Source organism: Rattus norvegicus, chromosome 7 (assembly GCF_036323735.1).
Source record: "Rattus norvegicus strain BN/NHsdMcwi chromosome 7, GRCr8, whole genome shotgun sequence".
NCBI classification, from domain to species: domain Eukaryota; kingdom Metazoa; phylum Chordata; class Mammalia; order Rodentia; family Muridae; genus Rattus; species Rattus norvegicus.
The window spans coordinates 1,027,393-1,049,755 of NC_086025.1; the positions used below are offsets into that span (position 1 = coordinate 1,027,393).

General features: G+C 42.4%; 1 protein-coding gene across 4 annotated transcripts; it reads left to right on the forward strand.

The window, feature by feature from the left end:
- Positions 1 to 4,043: 4,043 nt before the first annotated feature.
- Positions 4,044 to 19,742, forward strand: Prim1 (DNA primase subunit 1). 4 transcript variants are annotated; one of them, NM_001304365.2, is given in 13 exon segments: positions 4,070 to 4,220; positions 4,825 to 4,982; positions 7,130 to 7,236; positions 7,301 to 7,374; positions 9,173 to 9,309; positions 10,763 to 10,821; positions 11,368 to 11,477; positions 13,873 to 13,964; positions 14,090 to 14,228; positions 15,950 to 16,019; positions 16,500 to 16,585; positions 18,804 to 18,902; positions 19,397 to 19,742. In NM_001304365.2, coding segments are annotated over 13 exon segments (1,254 nt in total). In that variant the 5' UTR covers positions 4,070 to 4,117; the 3' UTR covers positions 19,417 to 19,742.
- Positions 19,743 to 22,363: the final 2,621 nt, after the last annotated feature.

Consider the following 22,363-nt stretch of genomic DNA (forward strand, 5'->3'; position numbering starts at 1 on the left):
TGTACTCATTAATTATTTGCAGACTAATAGAATAAGTGACCACTTGACATGGTGGTGGCCGAAATGTCAGATTTAGGAACTGGAGTAGTAAGATGCAAGTCTTAGACTGACCTAGGCAATGTAATTCCCATCACCTCCAAAATATTAATAATTTTTAAACAATGTAAGAGATAAAATAAAGATTTAAAAAGCCATATTCCTCTAAATAAATTACTCTTTTAACTGCTAAAAAACACACAAAATAATGCTAGAAACTAAACTAAAGGGAACTGGAGAGGTAGCTCAGCGGTTAAGAGCACTGACTGCTCTTCCAGAGGTCCTGAGTTCAATTCCCAGCAACCACATGGTGGCTCACAACCATCTGTAGCAGGATCTGGTGTGCTGAAGGCAGTGTACTCACGTACATAAAATAAGTAAATCTTAAAAAAAAAAAAATAGAAAAGAAAAAACTAAACTAAAATCCCAAACAATTGGGATCTCAGTCGGCTGTTTGGAGATAGCCTAGGGCTCGCTAGATATTAGTTCTAAAAAAGAGTGACGCTGTCTGACAGTGTAAGGCTTGAAGGGGGAAATAACTCCTAGCGGGTAAGAGGTCTGTAAAGGCTGACAGCTAAGGCTTGAAGTGAAATAGGTTTTGTTACTGCCCTGGATGAAATCTCAACGGAAACAATGCTACCACCCAGTGGCAACTGGCAGAAAAGCCTCTACCCATGGTTCCTTTTAAGATTAAATAATTCCGGTGTAGAATGACCATCCTCTTTCTTTCCTTTCTTTCTAAAGAATTATTTATTTATTTATTCATTCATTCATTTATTCAATCATTCAGTCAGTCAGTCAGTCGTCCATTCATTTATTCACCAGAAGAGGGAGGGCATCAGATCCCATTACAGATGGCTGTGAGTCACCATGTGGTTCTGGGATTTGAACTCAGGACCTCTGGAAAAGCAGTCAGTGCTCTTAACCACTGAGCTCTCTCTCTCTCTCTCTCTCTCTCTCTCTCTCTCTCTCTCTCTCTCTCTCAACCCGCCCCCCTCTTATTTACTGTTGCTTTTTTGTTTTGTGTTGAGACAGGGTTTCCATGTGTAATCCTTGCTGGGCCTAGAACTCTCCCTCCTGACTACTGGGATTAAAGATGTGTACTGCTGCATCCTTGTTTATTTGTTTGTTAATCTCAGTATAATAACTTTAAGTTAATTTAAAAATCTCAAGGAACACAACAGCCCAGGCCTATAATCTGAGCACACAGGAAGCTGATGCAGAAAGACTGACCACACAGCCCAAGAAAGGAGTGAGCCCAAAAAGACCACCAGACCAGTGCTTAAAAGACCCTAGCGGGGGCTGAAGAGATGGCTCAGCGGTTAAGAGCACTGACTGCTCTTCCAGAGGTCCTGAGTTCAAATCCCAGCAACCACATGGTGGCTCACAGCCATCTGTAATGGGATCCGATGCCCTCTTCTGGTGAGTCTGAAGACAGCTACAGTGTACTTATATATAATAAATGAATAAATCTTTAAAAAAAAAAAAAAAAAAAGACCCTAGCGGGCAGACCACAACCAGGATGACTCCTGCCAGGTTCCAGGCTTCCAGGGCAGGGAGCACCCTGAGACAAAACTACCTCAGCCTGGGGCTGTGAGGCCAGGGTGAGGGTCAAGCCTGAGATGACCACCAGTCCTGCCCTGTGCAGGCCCAACCATGCCCAGGATGGCCCCTGAAAGGTGCCTTAATGCATGAGTAGTGCATAGCACTCCTGAGACCACTCCTGGGATGACCCCAGACACTCAGAGACCCTGGGCACCACTAAGAGGAGCAAGTAAGTGATGGAGAAATGGAAGAGAAACAGAAGGGCATGGGCACTGTGAAGACAGGTGAAACTGGAGGCTTGAGGGTAGTGAGGAACAGCCTGGTGTGAGTAGACAGTTATGCCATCTGGGACTATGGTAGGGGTCCTGTCCTGTGCTGTCACCAGGGGCCACATCTGGGTCTTTGGCCCTACAACAGCAGGGGTCTGTTACTACCAAAAGCCAGGCAGGCATCCCTGGCCTAAGCTGCTGCCCAGGGCCAGTGTTAATGTCTGAGGGCTGTATAAAACTGCCCCCATTCTTCATCTGGGCCTTGTAGGGGAGCTGGCCCCAAGGACCCAAGAGCAGAAGAGCTGACCCCACCCCTTGCTAGCTGTAGTATTGGAGAGAGTGGCCCCTGCACATCCCACATTGCCCAGGAAGCACAGTAGAGCCAGCCCTGGACGCAGGAGTTGCTGGTGAGCTGGCCCCAAGTGGTGGCATGGAGAATAGTCAGGAGAGTTCTCCCCTGGGGTCATGAAAGCAGAAGAGCTAGCAAGGGGTGGGGTCCTCACCTGCTCCTCACCTGGGAGCACAGGAGAGCTGGCCCTGATGGATGGCACAGATAAGCCAGCCCCAAGGGCATGAGAGCTGGAAAGTGGTTCTGGCCCTTGCTGGCTGCAGCACTGGGTAACCTACCTGGGGAAGGGCTAGAGAGCTTGCCCCAGTTGTGTGGATGCTAGAGAGCCAGTGAGCTGACCAGCTCAGATAACTCTCAGGCCCAGGTCCAGGGCTTTGAGTTGGCCCATGCCAACATCTACCTCATCAATGAATTCCTAGAGCACATGAAGGGGTCAGCCCTACAGATCTAAAACTACAGGATCTCCATGACACAGGATATCAGAGAGGAGTCCCAGTGAGGCTCCAGTATTGACAGAGCAGCAGAAGTCAAAGGCCTTGAACCAGTCCCATGATTCATTGCAATGAACATTTGCAAGTAAAGATGTGTAGACAAAAAGGTATACTGTGGGACACACTGTGACAGACTACAGCTCTCACAACCAGATTTTTTTTTCCTTTTAGTGGGGAGGTTGTGAGGGTGGAGGGCAGGTACAAGGGAGCAGAGAGGTAAGTGGGGTTGGGGTGCATAATGTGAAATTTACCAAAAACCAATAAAAAGTTTTAAAAAAAGAAAGAGAAAAGAAAGATGAATACATTTTTAAAAATACAAAATAAAATAACATGACTATCAAAATAGGTGTTTAAAAATTAAACTTAAAAAATAAGAAGCAGGGCTGGATACTGACGGCTCAGGGGTTAAGAGCACTGACTGCTCTTCCAGAGGTCCTGAGTTCAAATCCCAGCAGCCACATGGTGGTTTACAACCATCTGTAATGAGATCTGGTGCCCCCTTCTGTAAATAAGTAAATCCTTTTAAAAAATAAAATAAAATAAAAAGAATCTCGAAAAGAATTTTAATAAGTTAATTAATTAATTAATTAATTGGATTTTAAAATATGATTTTCAAGTGACACGATACTGATGTGGTCATCAGACTGGCCATCTAGTCCATAGTGGTGAGAAGATACATCATGTCACCGTAAAGCTGACTGGTATATTAGCACATCGGCAGGAAATGAGCTGACGCCATAGTTTTAAAAGCTCTCTCTGATTCTTCTAATTCATATTTTAGTATTTCTGGGAATTCTGTTTAAGAGACTAACTCTACAGGGTGTGGCCCCTCCCCCGCCCCTTTTTATTATTTATTTTATATGAACTTTTCACATTCCTGTGGGCCTTTGTATTTGTACCAAAAGTGTAAAATGGTGTTTGACTCACTTGCCATAGAAAACTTAGACTATGGGGTTGGGGATTTAGCTCAGTGGTAGAGCGCTTGCCTAGGAAGCGCAAGGCCCTGGGTTCGGTCCCCAGCTCCGAAAAAAAGAAAAGGGAAAAAAAAAGAAAACTTAGACTAAATAGCCTTTGATTTTTCTCACGTGGTCTTCATTTCGAATAATGAATACAGTAACTCTTGACAATTTTCCAAAATCTCTTTATGAGATATTGATATTATCTCTAAAATATTCATCTTTTGCACAGGACTTTTTAAAATCCTATCATTACTAATCTAAGTCAATATACTAACGGTCTCTCCTTCTCTGGGACAACCCTCTTGCTAAAAAGAGAAGTCGGAGTCCGCCGCACCTGCGAGACTTGCAAGAACTACAATTCCCAGAGGCCTCGGCGGTGGCGTGGGTCCATGCGTGCGCAACCGTGGAGTCCTGTGCTGTTCCCGCCAATTCTCGTGTCAGTCCTGTCTGGGTCTAGTTCCTTACTTCATGGAGCTATTTGATCCCGCGGAGCTGCCGGAGCTACTCAAGCTTTATTACCGAAGACTCTTTCCTTACGCCCAGTACTATCGTTGGCTCAACTATGGCGGAGGTAATGGAGGCTGGAACGGGATGGGTAGTGGGGCTGGGAGCGGTGTGTGAGGAAATTCTGGGCGGGATATCCTTATATACTGTGTAAAGGCCCTCGGTGCCGATGGGAGTTATCTCCATCCCTCCTCATCACCTTTAAGGTACAAAAAGACAGGGGAACCTAATGACCATACTGTGTAAATGAAAGAGAGAAAGGAAGGGACCAACAACAAGCAAGCACGGAGATGTGACCTCCAACCAGGTCCTAGGAAGAAGAAAGGGACCTTCTTCATGGATGACTGGCATTTCGTCTTTGAAGAGTTTACACCTCCTTGTTTATTGGTCCCTAGAAAATGTGAAATTTTATGCCCCTTCAGATTACAGGCTATTTAGAACAGTGCTGGGCACAGGGCACTCATCAAAAATATGTCAGAGAGCCTAGTGATTCATACCTGTAATCCTTACATTCGGAAGGTTGGGGCAGGTGGCTTTTCATGTAGCCTGGGCTTTACATAGTAAGTTCTACGGCTGCCTAGTCTACACAATAAGATTCTATCGTTTAAAAATGTCTTCCTGTTAGTTAAGGTGATATAATTCCCTAAATTGAAATTAAAATTATTTTGCAGTGACAAAGAATTACTTTCAACACCGTGAATTCTCATTCACACTGAAAGATGATATTTACATTCGCTACCAGTCCTTCAACAACCAGAGTGATCTGGAAAAGGAGATGCAGAAAATGAATCCATATAAGATTGATATAGGTGCAGTATATTCTCACAGAGTAAGGAATCTTTTTTGTTGTTTTTGTATTTTGTTTGTATTTTTTTTTTTTGTTTGTTTCATAAGCCAGAGTGAGTTGGTGCCCCCAAGTTTTGAAGGTAATGTTTTAGAGTCTATTGTAGTTGATGAAACAGCTTTTCGGCAAGTAAATTTTAGTCTCGTTTAGACACTCTACTGACTGAAAAATCACTTGGCTGCTAATACCTTGCCTTCTTACTAGGTTTAGAAAAAAAAGGAAGCTTTGGGCTAGAATGTAGCTCATTGATAAGAGTATGTGCCCGGCATGCACAGCACAAACTGTTGGATTCCGTGCCTAAGAACGCATAAAGCAGGTGTGATGTGCATTGTCTGAGTCCCAGCCTAAAGGAGGCAGAGGCCAGTTTTAAATGCATGAGACCATGTCTTTAAAAAAAAAAACATTTTTTGCTGGGGTCCTGGCATTACTCCTCTAATCCTGGAGACAGGAGGATCTGTGAGTTGGAGTTTGAGGCTAGCCTCATCCACAGAGTGTACTGGGACAGCCAGGGCTGCCAGAGGCACTGAGGGCAAGGAGCACAACTTTGATTTGGTTGGCTGAAAGCCAAAATAAAACAAACTTATGTTCAAAAAACCATAAGCCCAAGGCCAGGGAGATAATTCTATTGGTAAAGTGCTTGCCAAAGGACCTGAGTTGGGAATCCCCAGTACCCTGTTAAAAGCCCTCAAGGCTGGGACAAAAAAAAAAAAAATCCCTGGAGTTTGCTGGCCAGACAGACTAGCTGAACCAGGGAGAGACCAGAGACCCTGTCTCAGTTAAGTAAACACCCAACCCCAGCCTACACAGGTGCATCTGCACACAAGCAAACACACAGACGCCCATACAGTAAGTATAAAAGATTTTGCTAAATTTCTCAGGAAAGAGGCTAGAATGTATATTAGTCGTAGAATATGTGTTGTGTGAGTTGTGAGACCTTACATTTGAAGGTCAGCCATAGAGCGTGTGTCGTATGAAACCCTACATTTTATCCCTGTTGAACCAGGGTGTGGGGAACTAACACCATTCTAGTTCTCTCCTTACTGCATGAGACCTGGAAGCTCTTAGGATTTTCTGTCAATCTTTTCTCTTCCTAGCTCTGAAAATGTACTACTGTGCACCATGGCATGTGCCTTTTAATGTCTGTTCTGATAGGTATCTATGCACCCTTACAATACCCATCATCTTTATTATTGGGGAAGCTGTATCTTTTTCTAAATATCCTGTCCTTTTTTTTTCAATATCTTATTTTCAAGGATTTCAATGATAGATCATTAAACTCTCTTTGCAGTCTTAACACTCCACACACACACACGCACACATACATACACAGCCATGTATAATCTTGCTTTTGCCAGAAGTTGCCAGAATTGTAGGTATGTACCAAAGCACTCACCAGTGGGGTGTGATGTTTTACTGAGAAGCGATTTGGCTGAGCCATATTCTTAGGGACTCTCTGAGCTAAGTTTGCCTAGATCTTTGTCGGGATAAAATCTCCACTAACATAGAGACCTCTGTTTAGATCCTAGAACAGTGCCCAACACATCTGGTCAAATTCTTCTGAAGGAATCCAGTCTCATTCCTGGGTTATCAGTGAAAGCCAACAGCTGTGAGGAGAAGGGCCTGAGTCTCTGGATAAAGAGCTGACTCAACAGGAAAAGCACTTGCTTTGGACCTGAGTTCAGACCTCCAGCACCTACATAAAAGCTGGCTATGTCCACACTCGGCCTTATGACATCAGTTCTGGGCAGGACGGAGGACACTGGGGCTTGCTGGGAATCAAGGGCAGCCTGGGCTACATGAGACCTTGTCTCAAAACAACAACAGAGATTCATTTGAGGAAATATTTTTTAATATGTCGAAGGGACCTAAATAAGTATATATGTGTAAAACACCCTGTAATAGGGAATTATTTGTATAGACCTTTACTTATTAGAAGCCTAACATAGCTTTGTTATTCATTACAACACCCTATTTTAAGTCCATAAAAAACAAAGCTGCCATCAATTCAAACTGTATGAGCTCCACGGTATCTAAAGTGTCCTAGACGGGGTATTGTGCAGCATCTCTGACTTACTGCGTGTGAATAGACACGGGCAGCTCTTACAGAACCTGATGCCGTTTTGTATCTGTAGCCCAGCCAACACAACACAGTGAAGCTGGGGGCTTTCCAGGCTCAGGAGAAAGAACTGGTCTTTGACATTGACATGACAGACTATGACGACGTAAGGAGATGCTGCAGGTAAGCGCCTTCCTGCTGGGGTAGGTGATGTTACTGGCAGTGAGTAATGACGGCTGTGTTCCAGTTCCGCAGACATATGCTCCAAGTGCTGGACTCTCATGACAATGGCCATGCGCATCATAGATCGGGCATTGAAGGGTATGTGTCAGTGTGTCATATGTGTCTGTGTTGTGTCATGTGTGTCAGTGTGTCATATGTGTTAGTGTGTTGAGTGTTGTATGTGTTAGTGTATTGTACATGTCAGTAGTGTGTTGTGTCAGTGTGTTGTGTGTGGTATGTGTTAGTGTGTTGTGCATTTCAGTGTGTTATCCACTCGGTCTCTGTATTTCATTATCAGATCTCATACATGTCTAATATTTTCCCCTGAAACATAAGAGAAAAAACAAGGGCTGGAGAGATGGCTCAGTGGTTAGGAGCACTGACTGCTCTTCCAGAGGTCCTGAGTTCAATTCCCAGCAACCACATGGTGGCTCACAAGCATCTGTAATGAGATCTGATGCCCTCTTCTGGTGTGTCTGAAGACAGCGACAGTGTACTTATACATAAAATAAAAAATCTTAAAAAAAAAAAGAGAGAAAAAACAAGAGAGAAAAATTAGTATTAAAAACGTTAATACAGGTGTATACAAATCAGTGTATCTTCCCCCAGTACAGTCTGCTGTGGAGCAGCTCTGCGTGCTAGGTTCTATTCTCCATACAAGACATGAAATATAAAGAAACAGTCTTACCCAGGCTGGTTCTAAACTTGCTGTATTGCCAAGGATGACCTTGAACTCCCCCTCACCCCTCAAATTACAGGACCTCTGAGCTGGTTCCTTCTGTTGTGTGGTTTGCCTCACAGCTGCCTCTCTTCTATCTCTAAGGGATCCAGTACCATCCTTCTGGCCTCTGTAGGCACCATCACATACACATGAATATTAATGAAAATAAATCAAGGAAGAAATAAATCCTTGGGCTGGAGAGATGGCTCAGTGGTTAAGAGCACTGACTGCTCTTCCAGAGGTCCTGAGTTCAGATCCCAGCAACCACATGGTGGCTCATAACCATCTGTAATGAGATCTGATGCCCTCTTCTGGTGTGTTAAAGACAGCTACAGTATATTAATATATAATAAATAAAAATAAAAAAAAACAGTTTAAAAAGATTTATTTATTAAAAAAAATAAATAAATCCTTGTTAGGAAGACAGTGATGGGTAAGAAAGGCCAGTGCTCCAATGACAGCGAGCGCTCCAGGCGCATGGCAAGTTGTGGGTAAGTTGGCATGGGGAAAATGAGGAACTGTCACCATGTAAGCGTGAGCGCCTGAGTTTGGCTCTGCAGCACCTCTGTAAAAGCCAAGCGTGGTGGCACATACCTGAAACCACAGCACAGGCTGGTGGAGACAGGATTCCCAAGGCTTGCCCAGCCAACCTGTGTAGCTAAATCAGTGAGCTCCACAGGCAGTGAAAGACCTCAGAAGATTGGACGGCAACAGAGGACAACACCCAGCATCAGCCTCTGAGATCCCCGTGTACATGCACAGGCATATGTCAAAACCACAAATTAAAAAGTAAAACATGAGAAAGCCTGGTCTGGTGGTGCATAGGAGTAATTTCGAGGGTCAGGGTAGGAGGATCAGGAGTTCAAGAGCAAGTGTGAGACCAGCCTGGGTGGGTTATCTGGATGGTAGCAGTAGACACTTAATTTCTTCCCTCGGGAGGCAGAGGTAGGCTGATAGATGGAGCTCTATATAGACAGCCAGGGCTACACAAAGAAACCTTGTCTCAAAAGAACAAACAAAAAGCCATCCTGGGTAACTTAAGACTTTGTCTCAAAATGCATCACCCTGCGTGGGAGGGGCACACGTGGAAAGTGAGAGTGTGTGTGGAAAATGTGAGCATTGGATAAGCAAGGTTATAGAATCGTTTTAAACCCTATTGTTTCTATCACTCCTCAGAGGACTTTGGATTTAAGCACCGCCTCTGGGTGTATTCAGGAAGGAGAGGTGTACATTGTTGGGTCTGTGATGAGTCTGTTCGAAAGCTGTCCTCTGCTGTTCGCTCCGGGATCGTGGAGTACTTGAGTCTTATAAAGGTAATGGTCTCTTAATTAACAGTCTCCATCATTCTCTAGAAGATATTACCCAGAACTTTTTTTTTAAGATTTATTTAATTTATATGAGTCCACTCTAGCTGTCTTCATGCACCCCAGAAGACGGCATCAGATCCCATTACAGATGGTTGTGAGATGGGAATTGAACTCAGGATCTCTGGAAGAGCAGTCAGTGCGCTAAATGGCTCAGCCATCTCTCCAGCCCCACAGACCTTTTAATGAAACAGAGAATATATTTTTTATAGCATTCATATCCTAGAGTAAGTGAACTTAGCAATGATCATGTAAAGCCATAATAGCTACTTTTAAAAGATACTTGCACATGTGAGTGTGGGCAGGCGCGCGCACACACACACACACACACACACACACACACACACACACACACACACACACACACACACACACAGAGCTCAGGTAGCATTGCAGGAAAGAATAGAAAGAAAGAGCCAGAGGATGGGGAGACGTCTTCTTGGACATGACATGGCCAATGCACTCGTGTGCTCACTATAGCTGGGCTATGTGTTGAAGTCCTTCACGTGAGGAGGGTTAGCAACAGTTCATTTCTCATGGATGTAAGAAGACCACCGCCAGGCCCCATTCCTTCATGTGGGCGTCCTGAGGGAGGACATGTCCTCATCACTGCTAGTAGGTGGCCCTTGCTCTGGGAAATAACTTCTCACCCACACTGGGGCAAGAAACTTCAATTAAACTCAGCGATTCTCAGACATAAATGAGCAGAAAATGGGAAGAAGGGTTTCAATAAGGGAGGGTGGGGAGAGGAATGGGGGTGGTGGTAAAATAACTAAAATTTATCATAAAATATGTGAAACTGAAACAATAAATTATACACACACACACACACACACATATATATGAATATGTGTGGCATCTCATGACCATAATTCTAGCACTTGGGATCTGAAGCAGGAAGATGGCTGTGAGGTTCATTCAGGTCAGCCTGGGCTGTAGAATGAGACCTTGTCTCCAACATCAGCAACAAGAAGATACTAAATGTTTTGTTGCTAAGCATCCTCCATTGTAACAAAAGGAATTTTGTTAAAGGAAGTTGGTGTTGATACTCTGGGCTGGAGAGATGATGACTCAGTGGTTAAAGCCACTGTCTACTCCCACTTCCCAGGACCTGACCTGGTCTTGCCACCTTTTTAGCTACACTTTTGTCTCACACACACACACACACACACACACACACACACACACGTACACACGTACACACACACGTACACACATACACAAAAGATAAAGTAAATCTTTCTAAGAAAATAAAAAAGCATCCAAGCTTCTGTACTTCAGAATTTAGCCACTGTCTTTGGCTTTATATAGCTTTAAATGGGATAATAGAACCTATTATAGCTGTTTTTAATTTATGCTTTGTAATATACATAAAATTCTTTTTTGGTGGTTTGTTTTTCAGGGTGGTCACGATGTTAAAAAGAAGGTTCACCTAAATGAGAAAGTTCACCCTTTTGTCAGGTCTGTTGGGAAAGACCCAGAGGGTCTTTGGTTTGCCACATGGGCTTGTGGATCCTCTTGCTGCCAGTTTTCACCACCAAGTAGTGTTTCCATTAACAGTTGCAGCCAAAGGCCTCCAACTTTAAGTTGTCCTGTTCCCATGTGTTCTGTCATTTTCAATAACCTTCAGGACTTTAAAAGAAACATGACAGTACTTCCACTTAAAGACAAGAGAAGTGGGTTTTAGAGAACTGTATGGTTTGCTTGACATCACCCGAGCAGTTGTCAACATCTAGCATGTAGGTCCTGGTTTACTTAATTCTAGCTGTTTCTACCCCAGTTTCACCCTGTGACCTTGATAAATGCTGGAGGCACCCCCTTTCCCAAATACCTACTTATTCTGCTAGGCTATTTCTGCTTTCAGTGTCTAGTTTTAAACTCAACTAACAGAAAGGTCTAGTTCCATTTATCTAGTTATAGAAATTCAGGAAAAATAGTGACCTCACCTAGTAGAATGCCTGTGTACCCTGTTTCTTACTAACACTGTTGTTACTGTCGTTCCTACAGAAAATCTATAAACATAATTAAAAAGTACTTTGAAGAATATGCCTTAGTTGACCAAGATATTCTTGAAAATCAAGAAAACTGGGATAAGATTTTAGCCCTTGTTCCTGAGAATATCCTTTCCTGTAGTTACTATGTAAGCCAGTTGTGTTGGTCTGTGACATATAGATGTGTGCACTTACATAGTCTCTGTGACATTATACATACAGATATTAGACATTATACATATAGATGTGTGCTGCTTGCATAGTCTCTGTGACATTATACATGTGTGCATTTACTTAGTCTCTGTGACATTATACATACGTACTGTTTGCATAGTCTCTGTGACATTATACATGTGTGTGTTTACTTAGTCTCTGTGACATTATACAAGTGTGTGTTTACTTAGTCTCTGTGACATTATACATGTGTGTGTTTACTTAGTCTCTGTGACATTATACATGTGTGTGTTTACTTAGTCTCTGTGACATTATACATGTGTGTGTTTACTTAGTCTCTGTGACATTATACATGTGTGTGTTTACTTAGTCTCTGTGACATTATACATGTGTGTGTTTACTTAGTCTCTGTGACATTATACATATGTACTGTTTGCATAGTCTCTGTGACATTATACATGTGTGTGTTTACTTAGTCTCTGTGACATTATACATGTGTGTGTTTACTTAGTCTTTGTGACATTATACATATGTACTGTTTGCATAGTCTCTGTGACATTATACATGTGTGCGTTTACTTAGTCTCTGTGACATTATACATGTGTGCGTTTACTTAGTCTCTGTGACATTATACATGTGTGCGTTTACTTAGTCTCTGTGACATTATACATGTGTGTGTTTACTTAGTCTCTGTGACATTATACATGTGTGCGTTTACTTAGTCTCTGTGACATTATACATGTGTGTGTTTACTTAGTCTCTGTGACATTATACATGTGTGCATTTACTTAGTCTCTGTGACATTATGCATATGTACTGTTTGCATAGTCTCTGTGACATTATACATGTGTGTGTTTACTTAGTCTCTGTGACATTATACATGTGTGCGTTTACTTAGTCTCTGTGACATTATACATGTGTGTGTTTACTTAGTCTCTGTGACATTATACATGTGTGCGTTTACTTAGTCTCTGTGACATTATACGTGTGTGTTTACTTAGTCTCTGTGACATTATACATATGTACTGTTTGCATAGTCTCTGTGACATTATACATGTGTGTGTTTGCATAGTCTCTGTGACATTATACATGTGTGTGTTTACTTAGTCTCTGTGACATTATACATGTGTGCGTTTACTTAGTCTCTGTGACATTATACATGTGTGTGTTTGCATAGTCTCTGTGACATTATACATGTGTGTGTTTACTTAGTCTCTGTGACATTATACATGTGTGTGTTTGCATAGTCTCTGTGACATTATACATGTGTGTGTTTGCATAGTCTCTGTGACATTATACATGTGTGTTTACTTAGTCTCTGTGACATTATACATGTGTGTGTTTACTTAGTCTCTGTGACATTATACATGTGTGTGTTTACTTAGTCTCTGTGACATTATACATGTGTGTGTTTACTTAGTCTTTGTGACATTATACATATGTACTGTTTGCATAGTCTCTGTGACATTATACATGTGTGCATTTACTTAGTCTCTGTGACATTATACATATGTACTGTTTGCATAGTCTCTGTGACATTATACATGTGTGTGTTTACTTAGTCTCTGTGACATTATACATGTGTGTGTTTACTTAGTCTCTGTGACATTATACATGTGTACTGTTTGCATAGTCTCTGTGACATTATACATGTGTGTGTTTACTTAGTCTCTGTGACATTATACATGTGTGTGTTTACTTAGTCTCTGTGACATTATACATGTGTGCGTTTACTTAGTCTCTGTGACATTATACATGTGTGTGTTTACTTAGTCTCTGTGACATTATACATGTGTGTGTTTACTTAGTCTCTGTGACATTATACATGTGTGTGTTTACTTAGTCTCTGTGACATTATACATGTGTGTTTACTTAGTCTCTGTGACATTATACATGTGTGTGTTTACTTAGTCTCTGTGACATTATACATGTGTGCTACCTGCACAGTCTCTTATGTTCCTAGATGTTTAATCTTTTGTTTTATGCAGTTATCTCCTGCACTTCTACATTTTTGTATCACTGGGATACAGTAAGAAATGGAACCATTTTGTAAAATAGTTTCTTCATTTTATAAGTTGTTCCTAGAATAAGTGGTTAATGATGAGGAGTCATTTCATTTAGATATGATGTGTCATAAATACCTTCTAATTATGCTAGCATTCTCTTCTGCCAGGTCACTACTATAGTTGACCAAGGGAATTTCAATGCCATAAATAAAAGCACTTGTGTTTTAGGAATCATTAATACCTTCTGAATGTGCGAAGCTTCAACATTCTGGTAATAATATGTACTAAAGACTTATTCGTTGAATTATCCCAAGTGAGCATGGTCCTTAATGAAGCATCACCAGTTCATGATGAGCTGCAAAAAGGGTTTCAGAGATTTCACAGTTCACCTCAGCGCTGGGAATACCTGAGGAAAGTGGCCAGTGCACCACAGGTACACACCCCTGGGATCCGTAGTCATCAATGTCAGCACAGTTCTAATCGAGTTATGACTGTTTGTGCTTTAAAAATGGTTAAAGTTCCTTCTGATCCTCATTGTGGTCTCGTGTGTGCTTTTAGAATACCAAGAATGATAAGTGTGGCCCCTGGCTAGAATGGGAGATTATGCTCCAGTACTGTTTCCCACGCCTGGATATCAACGTCAGCAAAGGAGTCAACCATTTACTGAAGAGCCCTTTTAGTGTTCACCCTAAGACAGGTATGATGCAAAGAAAGTAAGGAAAACATTTCTTTCATTCTGTTTTGTGAGACAAGGTCTCACAGTGCAGCCCTGGCTGGCGTGGGACTCACTCACAGAAATCCTCCCTCCCGTCTTTGCCTCAGAGTGCTGGGATTAAAGGCATGTGTTGCCACGGCTGGCTTCTTATGTGTTAGCAAGGGTGTCATTAGTTGCAAATGCATGTGTCTGTGAAGTGAAAGGTTGAAGAGTTAACTTGTTGGCTACTACCTACCTATGTTCCCTTTGTTGGTTAAGGAGCTACCAAGAGAATTGCTGCTATGTAAAGGTTAGGGTTAAGGGGCATGTAACTCAGTTTGTAGAGTGCTTGCCTAGCACACACAAAACCCTGGGCTCCATCCCCAGCAACTATAAACTGTGTGTGATGGCACAGGCCTATAATCCCACTAATTAGGAAGAGGACACAGGAGGATCAGTTTAAAGTCGTCAGCAATGTGGAACTTGAGGCCAGCCTAGGCTATCCTTGTCTAAAAAAGGCTAGCCTTGTCTAAAAAAAGAAAGGAAGGAAGGAAAGAAGGAAGGAAGGAAGGAAGGGAAAAGAAAAGGAAAAAACAAACTGAAGCCTAGAACAAAGATTTTACATATTTGTGACCCAGCACTTAGAAGGTAGAAGCAAGAGTTAGAAACCTGGGAGGTGGAAGGAAGGTCAGAGTCATCCTTGGCTACACAGCAAGTTTCAGGCCAGCCAGGGTTCCATAGTGGACCGCATTTCAAAAGGAATCATTGTATACCGAGCTCCTAGATACTCATTTTATGTATTTCCTCGGGTGTCAATTGGTAAGATAATGCTACCAAAGGTCACGGGTCAGTCACCAGTATCACCTTTAGAGAAATAATGTTTACTCTATTAGCAAGCAGACATCACTGTCTATTTTTATACAAACTAAGCTGCCTGTTGCTAGATACCATTGTCTGTGCAGCCCATCATCTGACCAAAATATCATTATGGGCACATGACCATGTATTTCCACAATATTTCGTAAAGATGTACATTGTGGGACTGCTGAGGTGGCTCAGTGGGTAGAAGGCACTTCCAGAGGACCTGAGTTCAAATCCCAACACCCACGTTACGAAGCTCGCAGCTGCCTATAAACCAAGGGAATCTGATGCCTCTGTCCCCTGCAAGCACCTGCGCTCGTGTTCATAGAACACACACAGAGACATTAAATTTCAGATGTCCATTGAGGTCAAGTGTAGCAGTGAATGCATATAGTCTCTTCACTCAGAAGGTTCAGAAGTTCAAGACCAGATCAGGCTACATAATGAGACTTTAGTTCAAAACAAGCTCAGTGTGGTGTCTCATGCATATAATTCATCCCAGTACCCAGGCAGAGACAGAAAGATGGTTGCAAATTCAAAGCCAGCCTTCTCTACATGGCAGTGCTTCAAGAATGATTAGGGCTATATAGTGGGACCCTATCTCCAAAAACTGTATTTAAAACAAAACTCCTTGTAATAGTAAAGATTTTGAAAAAAAGACTTGCCGTGTGTGTGTGTGTGTGTGTGTGTGTGTGTGTGTGTGTGTGTGTGTGTGTATGTGTATGATACTAAGAATTGAACCCAGGACCTTAAGCATGCAAGTCACTAAACTACATCCCCAGAACTTTGTAAAATTTTAACCAAAAATAATTCAGAGACACAACAACCCACAGTCATGCATTTATAACCTCTGGCTCTTACAGGTCGCATTTCTGTGCCTATCGATTTTCAGAAAGTGGATCAGTTTGATCCATTTGTTGTTCCAACTATAAGGTATGTTCCCAATCAGTGATCATTCCTCATTTGTGACTTTTTTTTAAATTTTAAATAGATTATACATGATCCCTAGACGGAGAAGTAATGAATGACATGCCGTGATCCAGAGACAGAGGCAGGAAGCTCCCAAGCTCTAGGTTGGGGAGCAAGAGTGTAGCTTAGTTGGATGGCATATATAATAGCAGGTGTGTGGTATACACCTGTAACCTCAGGCCTCAGAACTCAAGGCCGTCCTTGACTACATCACAAGTTCAAGGCCACCCTGGTATACATGAGACCCTATTGAGCTGGCACGTTGGTTGTTTGCCTGTTGTTATGTGCCACAAGTGCCAAGGCCTTTTACATGTGCAGGCAGCCTCTCTACCACTGAGCTGTACCTCAGACACATGGCTTTCCCAGAGGATTTTGAGTGCTTGTATGCCACTGGGTGATGTGGGACCAGGAACCAACCCCAAGGTTCTTTTGTGTGGCTTACAGTGCTATCTGCCGGGAATTGGATGTGGTTTCCACCACTGAGAAGGAGAAGGAGGAAAATGAAACTGACAGCAGACACAGAGTCAGAGGTAAGCTACTGTGCCAAGGCTTCCTGAACGGGCAGCTTTTTGCCTGTCTGCACTCCTGGAGGCAACAATCCTTAGAAGCCAGCCACCCTAGGCCGCTGTCTGTCCTAAAACCAGCTCCGTGGTAAATTCTGTTGTGGAGTGCTTTCTCTGGTTAGATATATTCCCAAGCAGTTCGTTTTCTGGTTTTAGAGTTGTTTGAAATGGGATATTTGGGGCTGGAGAGATGGCCCAGTAGTTAAGAGCACTGGCTGTTCTTCCAAAGGACCCCAGTTCAATTCCCAGCACCCACATGGCAGCTCACAGCTACCTGTAACTCCAGTCCTAGGCGATCTGACCAAAGACATGCATGAAACACCAATGCACCAAAAAATAAATAAAAATTTAAAAAAAGTTAAATGGGATATTTTTCCTAATTTCTTTTTTTAAATATTTATTATATATGAGTACACTATAACTGTCTTCAGATACCAGAAGAGGGCATCAGATCTCTTTATAGATGATTTTGAGTCACCATGTGGTTGCTGGGAATTGAACTCAGGACCTCTGGAAGAGCAGTCGGGCCTCTTAACCACTGAGCCACCTCTCCAGCCCCCTAATTTCTTTCTCTGAGAATACATATAAAGGCAGACTTTGTACCCTGCAAGTTTTCTAGGCTATTCTAGAGAGTCTTTAAAGAATCATGTCATTGGGGTTGGGGATTTAGCTCAGTGGTAGAGCGCTTGCCTAGCAAGCACAAGGCCCTGGGTTCGGTCCCCAGCTCCGGAAAAAAAAAGTAAAAAAAAAAAAAAAAAAAAAAGAATCATGTCATCTGTAAATACAGATAGTATGACTTGTCTTCCTCCTTTCCTGTTTTTATCAACTTTAGGTCTATCTTTTTTGTAACTGCTAGAGCTAAGATTTTGAGCATTGTATCAAATAAAGAGTAGAGGAGGTGATGAGAGAATTCTCAGCAGTTAAGAGAGCAGGCTGCTCTTGCAGAGGACCCAGGTTTAATTTCCAGCCCCCACACTGTAAGAGCTGGTTGTAACTCAAGTCCCAGGAGTGCCCTTTTCTGGCTTCAATCGGTACTGCATGCATGTGGCACAGAGACACATTCAGGCAAACACTCATACACATGAAATTAAAAGAGTCTAAAAAGGCAAAAGAAATAAGAGGGAAGGCAGGCATCCTTGTCTTGTTCTTGATTTTTAGAGGAAAAGTTCTTGGTCTGTCTCCACTTTACATAACGTTGTCTATGGGTTTATTATATATAACCTTTATCGTTCTGAGGTCTGTTCCAGCTTTGATCATGAGGGCACACTGAACTTTGTCAAATGCATCAGTAGAAACCTGTGCGGTTCTGCCTTGAGTTTATTTATACGATGCATTACATTTATTGATTGCATATGTTGAACCAAACTTGCCTCTCCAGCAGGAAGTCTACTTGTTCATAGTGTATAATCTTCAGTCTGTCCCCGATTCAGCTTGCAAGTGTTTTGCAAGAATTTTTACATCTATGCTCATCAAAGAAATTGGTCTGTAGTTGTGTGTGTGTGTGTGTGTGTGTGTGTGTGTGTTGTTGTTGTTGTTGTTGTTGTTGTTGTTGTTGTTGTTGCTGTGGTTGTGGTTGTTGTTGTGTCTTTACCTGGTTTTGCTACTAGGATAATATTGCCTTCATAGAATGAATCTGGTGGTGTTCCTCCTTTTCTGTTTGTGGAACAAACTTTTTAAAAATTGGTATGAGATAATCCTTGGTAAGTCAAACATGGTGCACATGCCTTTAATCTTAGCACTTGGGAGGCAGAGGCTGGAGAGTATCTGGGAGTTCAAGGTCAGCCTGGTCAACAAAGGGAGTTCAGGACCGTCGGAACTACACAGAGAAACCCTGTCTGTCTCAAAAAACTAGAGGGGCTGAGACATCAGTGCCTCTGTCCAACTTCCACTTGTGGTATTCTATTCATGTCTCCTGGACTTAATTTTGGTATGTGATGTGCATCTAGAAATCCTTCTACTTCTGCTGAGTATAAGTTTTCATACTAATCACTACCGAGTCTCAGTATTTTGGAGGAATGTGTCAGAATAACACCTTCTGTTCTCTGTTTGATTCATTTATATCTCCTATTACGTTGACTAAAGGTTTGTCAGTCCTACTAACTTCTTCAAAAAACTGTTTGGTTCTAAAATATTCATGTTCTTTCTGACAGTGTGCTTGTTCTAATGTACATGTCTTATGACTTAGATTATAAAAGGACCAGCCTAGCACCATACGTGAAAGTATTTGAACAGTTTCTCGAAAACCTGGATAAATCTCGGAAAGGGGCACTTCTCAAGAAGAGCGGTAAGACGGGCTTCCCCTTGTCTTTGTAAAACTAATCTTTGTCTAATCTAGTTAAAAACAAATTACTGATTTATTGTGATTTTAGTTGGGTGTTTTTTGTTGCTTTACATTTATTTATTAGCTGTGTGTGTGTGTGTGTGTGTGTGTGTGTGTGTGTGCACGCGTGTAAGTCAGAAGACAGCTTGCAGTGGCTGGTTCTCTCCCACTCACGCAGGTCCTGGGTTTTGAACTCGGGTCTTCAGGCGTGACAGCAAGCACCCGCACCCGCACCCACTGAGCGGGCTTGCTGCCAAGTCCTCTGTATTCTCATTCTGCCCTGGATCAGCCTATAATTTGAACTTCAGCAAGTGTGAAAACAGGCCTTTGTATGTGGTGTGAATTAACAGCTTGAAACAAAGCAGAATAGGGAGATAAATGGTTTTATCTTCCTTTACTAATTCTTTCACTTAAACTACATTTTTACTTTTAAAATTTTGTTTTCTATTTTGTTTTAGATTTACAAAAAGATTTCTGAAGAAAACAACCCCATCAAACCAATGTGAATGCCTTCTACATTCAACCATGGAGCATTTAGTCAATGCAGTAGAATCGTCAGTGTGACTGAATCCTTAAAGCAGAGCTTTCTTTCTTTTCTTTCTTTTTTCTTTTTTTCGGAGCTGGGGACGAACCCAGGGCCTTGAGCTTGTTAGGCAAGCGCTCTACCACTGAGCTAAATCCCCAACCCCTCAGAGCTTTCTTTTGAGAAATCATTTATGTCAAAGAGACCTGGTTTCTGAGACCAAAGAGGGTGTCAAGGGCCCTGAAAGAAACAATAAATCAAGGAATAAATGCACTGCAAAAGTCTGTAAAATGTATTGTGTAAAAAGATAATCCTTAGGCTTCTGCTGTACTCAGTTCTGCCCGTCACTGTGCAGAGGCATAAGTGGGCAGGAGTTTGCTCAGAACTTCTATTTCAGCACTCTGGGACCCTCCCTCGCCTCCATGGTTTTATATAAATGACAGCCTTGTCCTTCAGCCGTGTAAGTTAGTCATGGCTCACACCTATGATCCCAGCACTTGGAAGTCTGTAGCAAGCTTGCTCTCATCTGTCCTCTCGTCCCTTCCCCGATCCGGATTCCCCTCCCCCCTCTCTAATGGCCGGCCTCTACTCCACCCCTCCCCCCCCCCATCCCTCCTCTCCTCTCTCTCTGCCTTTCTCTATATCTATTACCCTCTCAACTCCCCTCCCTATGCCCTGAATAAACTCTGTTCTATACTAAAGAAATTGCCTCAGACCATGCAGGGCCAGGCTCAGCTACATCACAATCCATTTAAATTAGTCATGGTTCTTTAAAGGAACAGAACACATGTATATGCCAGTGAGGGAATGGACTTGTTCATGAGAAGGAAGAGCTCCCTTCTTCCGTGTCCTTTACACAGAAGGTGTGACCTCTTCAAACTAGCCAGATAGATTTGGGGTGGTTTTCCCACTTCAGTGACTTAATTAAAAATCCCTCACAGGTGTACCCAGCGCTTGGTTTTAGCAAATTCCGGTAGCCAAGTTGGCAGCTGACAACACTGCTGAGTTTGATCTGCTTTGGTTTTGCTTTTTAACCATTTTGTCTGCTTGTTTTGAGAGAGGGGGTCAACTCTAGATCAAGCTGACCTCGAACCTGTGGCCGTCCAACTTTGTCAGCCTCCTGGGGGGCTGGAAAGAACGCCTGGTTCTTTTCGTTTTCTTTTTTCTTTTCCTTAGATTTATTTACTTTATTTATAAATATTAGAGCACACTGTTATTGTCTTCACACCAGAAGAAGGCAGCAGATCCCATTACAGATGCTTGTGATCCCAGATGCTTGCTGGAAATTGAACTCAGGAACTCTGAAGGAGCAGTCATCTCTCCAGCTCCATTTATTAATGTTTTTAGTCAGCATGTAGGAGAATGAGTTTCGCAGTGACATTTCCCTTTTGTTACCCCGACAACTCATGCATACATTTACATTATACTTCCTTTCTTGTCACCCTCTGCTTTCCCCCAAATAGACTCCCTTTGTCTTTCATGTCAAATGTTTTCTTTGGCTCTCTTGTCCCTCCTTAAGATAATTTTTAACCGGGGCTGGAGAGGTGGCTCAGTGGTTAAGAGCACTGACTGTTCTTCCAGAGGTCCTGAGTTCAAATCCCAGCAACCACATGGTGGTTCATAGCCATCTGTAAAGAGATCCGATGCCCTCTTCTGGTGTGCATGAAGTGTACTCATAGACATAAAAATAAATAGATCTTTTTTTTAAAAAAGATAATTTTTAACCAAATAACTAAAGCTACCGAGATTTCCAAAGATGAACGATATTAGGGCTTAATAGAATGTTATCAAGCATTTTCAGTCTTAGTGCCTTTTTCCCTCAGCAACTGGATGAATTCACAAAGAAGCAACTTAAAAATGTAACCAACTTGGGTTGGGGATTTAGCTCAGCGGTAGAGTGCTTGCCTAGCGAGCGCAAGGCCCTGGGTTCGGTCCCCAGCTCTGAAAAAAAAAAAAAAATGTAACCAACTTGGTCTGGAGCGGTGGCTCAGTGACTAAGAGCACTAGGCGCCCTTCCGGAGGACTTAGGTTTAATTCCTAGCACCCACATCGCAGCTCACAACTGTAGCTCCAACTCCAAGAGATCTGAATCTGCCTTCACACAGACGTATATGTAGGCAAAACACCAATGCACATTAAAAAAGTAAAAAGGAATCATTGAAAATGTAGCCAACTTAACCAAAAGAAAAAAAGCTACCGTGAGGGGTGAGGGCGTAATGACACTGGACCTTCACCCCAGCACAGGTAGGCAGATCTCTGAATCTGAGGTAGCCTGGGCTACATGTCCAATTCCATAACAGCAGAGCTAAGAGCCTCAGTCATGAGGCCGTGTCTGAAAAAACTTACTTTTGTCAAAACTTTGACCTCCTCACCTACTCTTAAAGGGAAAATATTAAAAGCCATTTTGCAAAATTCCTTATTTAAGTTTCTATATACTCTGGATCACTTAGTCTTCAGCTTCTAAGAAATAGTGGATCAATTTAAACTTCTACAATACAGAATAATAACTATCTAATTGTGCTATAATAATTACCGGGCTATAGAGATGGGCTCAAAGCTCCTGGCTTTTGTGGGCACTGTACAAATGTGCTACAAAGACATCCAGACAAAATACCCATGCAAATAAAATACAGGAAATTTTAAAAAATAATTTCTAAGCCAGGCGTGGTGGTGCAAGCTTTTGTGCCCAGCCCTCAGGAGGCAGAGACAGGCATATCTCTGAGTTCAAGGCCAGCCTGGTCTACAAAGCAAGCTATTACACAGAGAAACTGTCTCAAAAAAAAAAATTACTAAAGACTCAGTGGGGTTTTTTTTTTTTTTTGGGGGGGGGGGTGATCACAGGATTTCTCTGTATAGCCCTGGCTGTCCTAGAACTCTTTATAGACCCAGACTGGCCTCCGAC

Coding starts and splice junctions, on each gene's coding strand:
- Prim1 (XM_039078422.2), top strand. CDS start 4,118: ATGGAGCTATTTGATCCCGCGGAGCTGCCGGAGCTACTCAAGCTTTAT. Junction 4,983..7,129: donor GTGCAGTATATTCTCACAGA/GTAAGGAATCTT, acceptor TTGTATCTGTAG/CCCAGCCAACACAACACAGT. Junction 9,310..10,762: donor AGTACTTGAGTCTTATAAAG/GTAATGGTCTCT, acceptor TTTGTTTTTCAG/GGTGGTCACGATGTTAAAAA.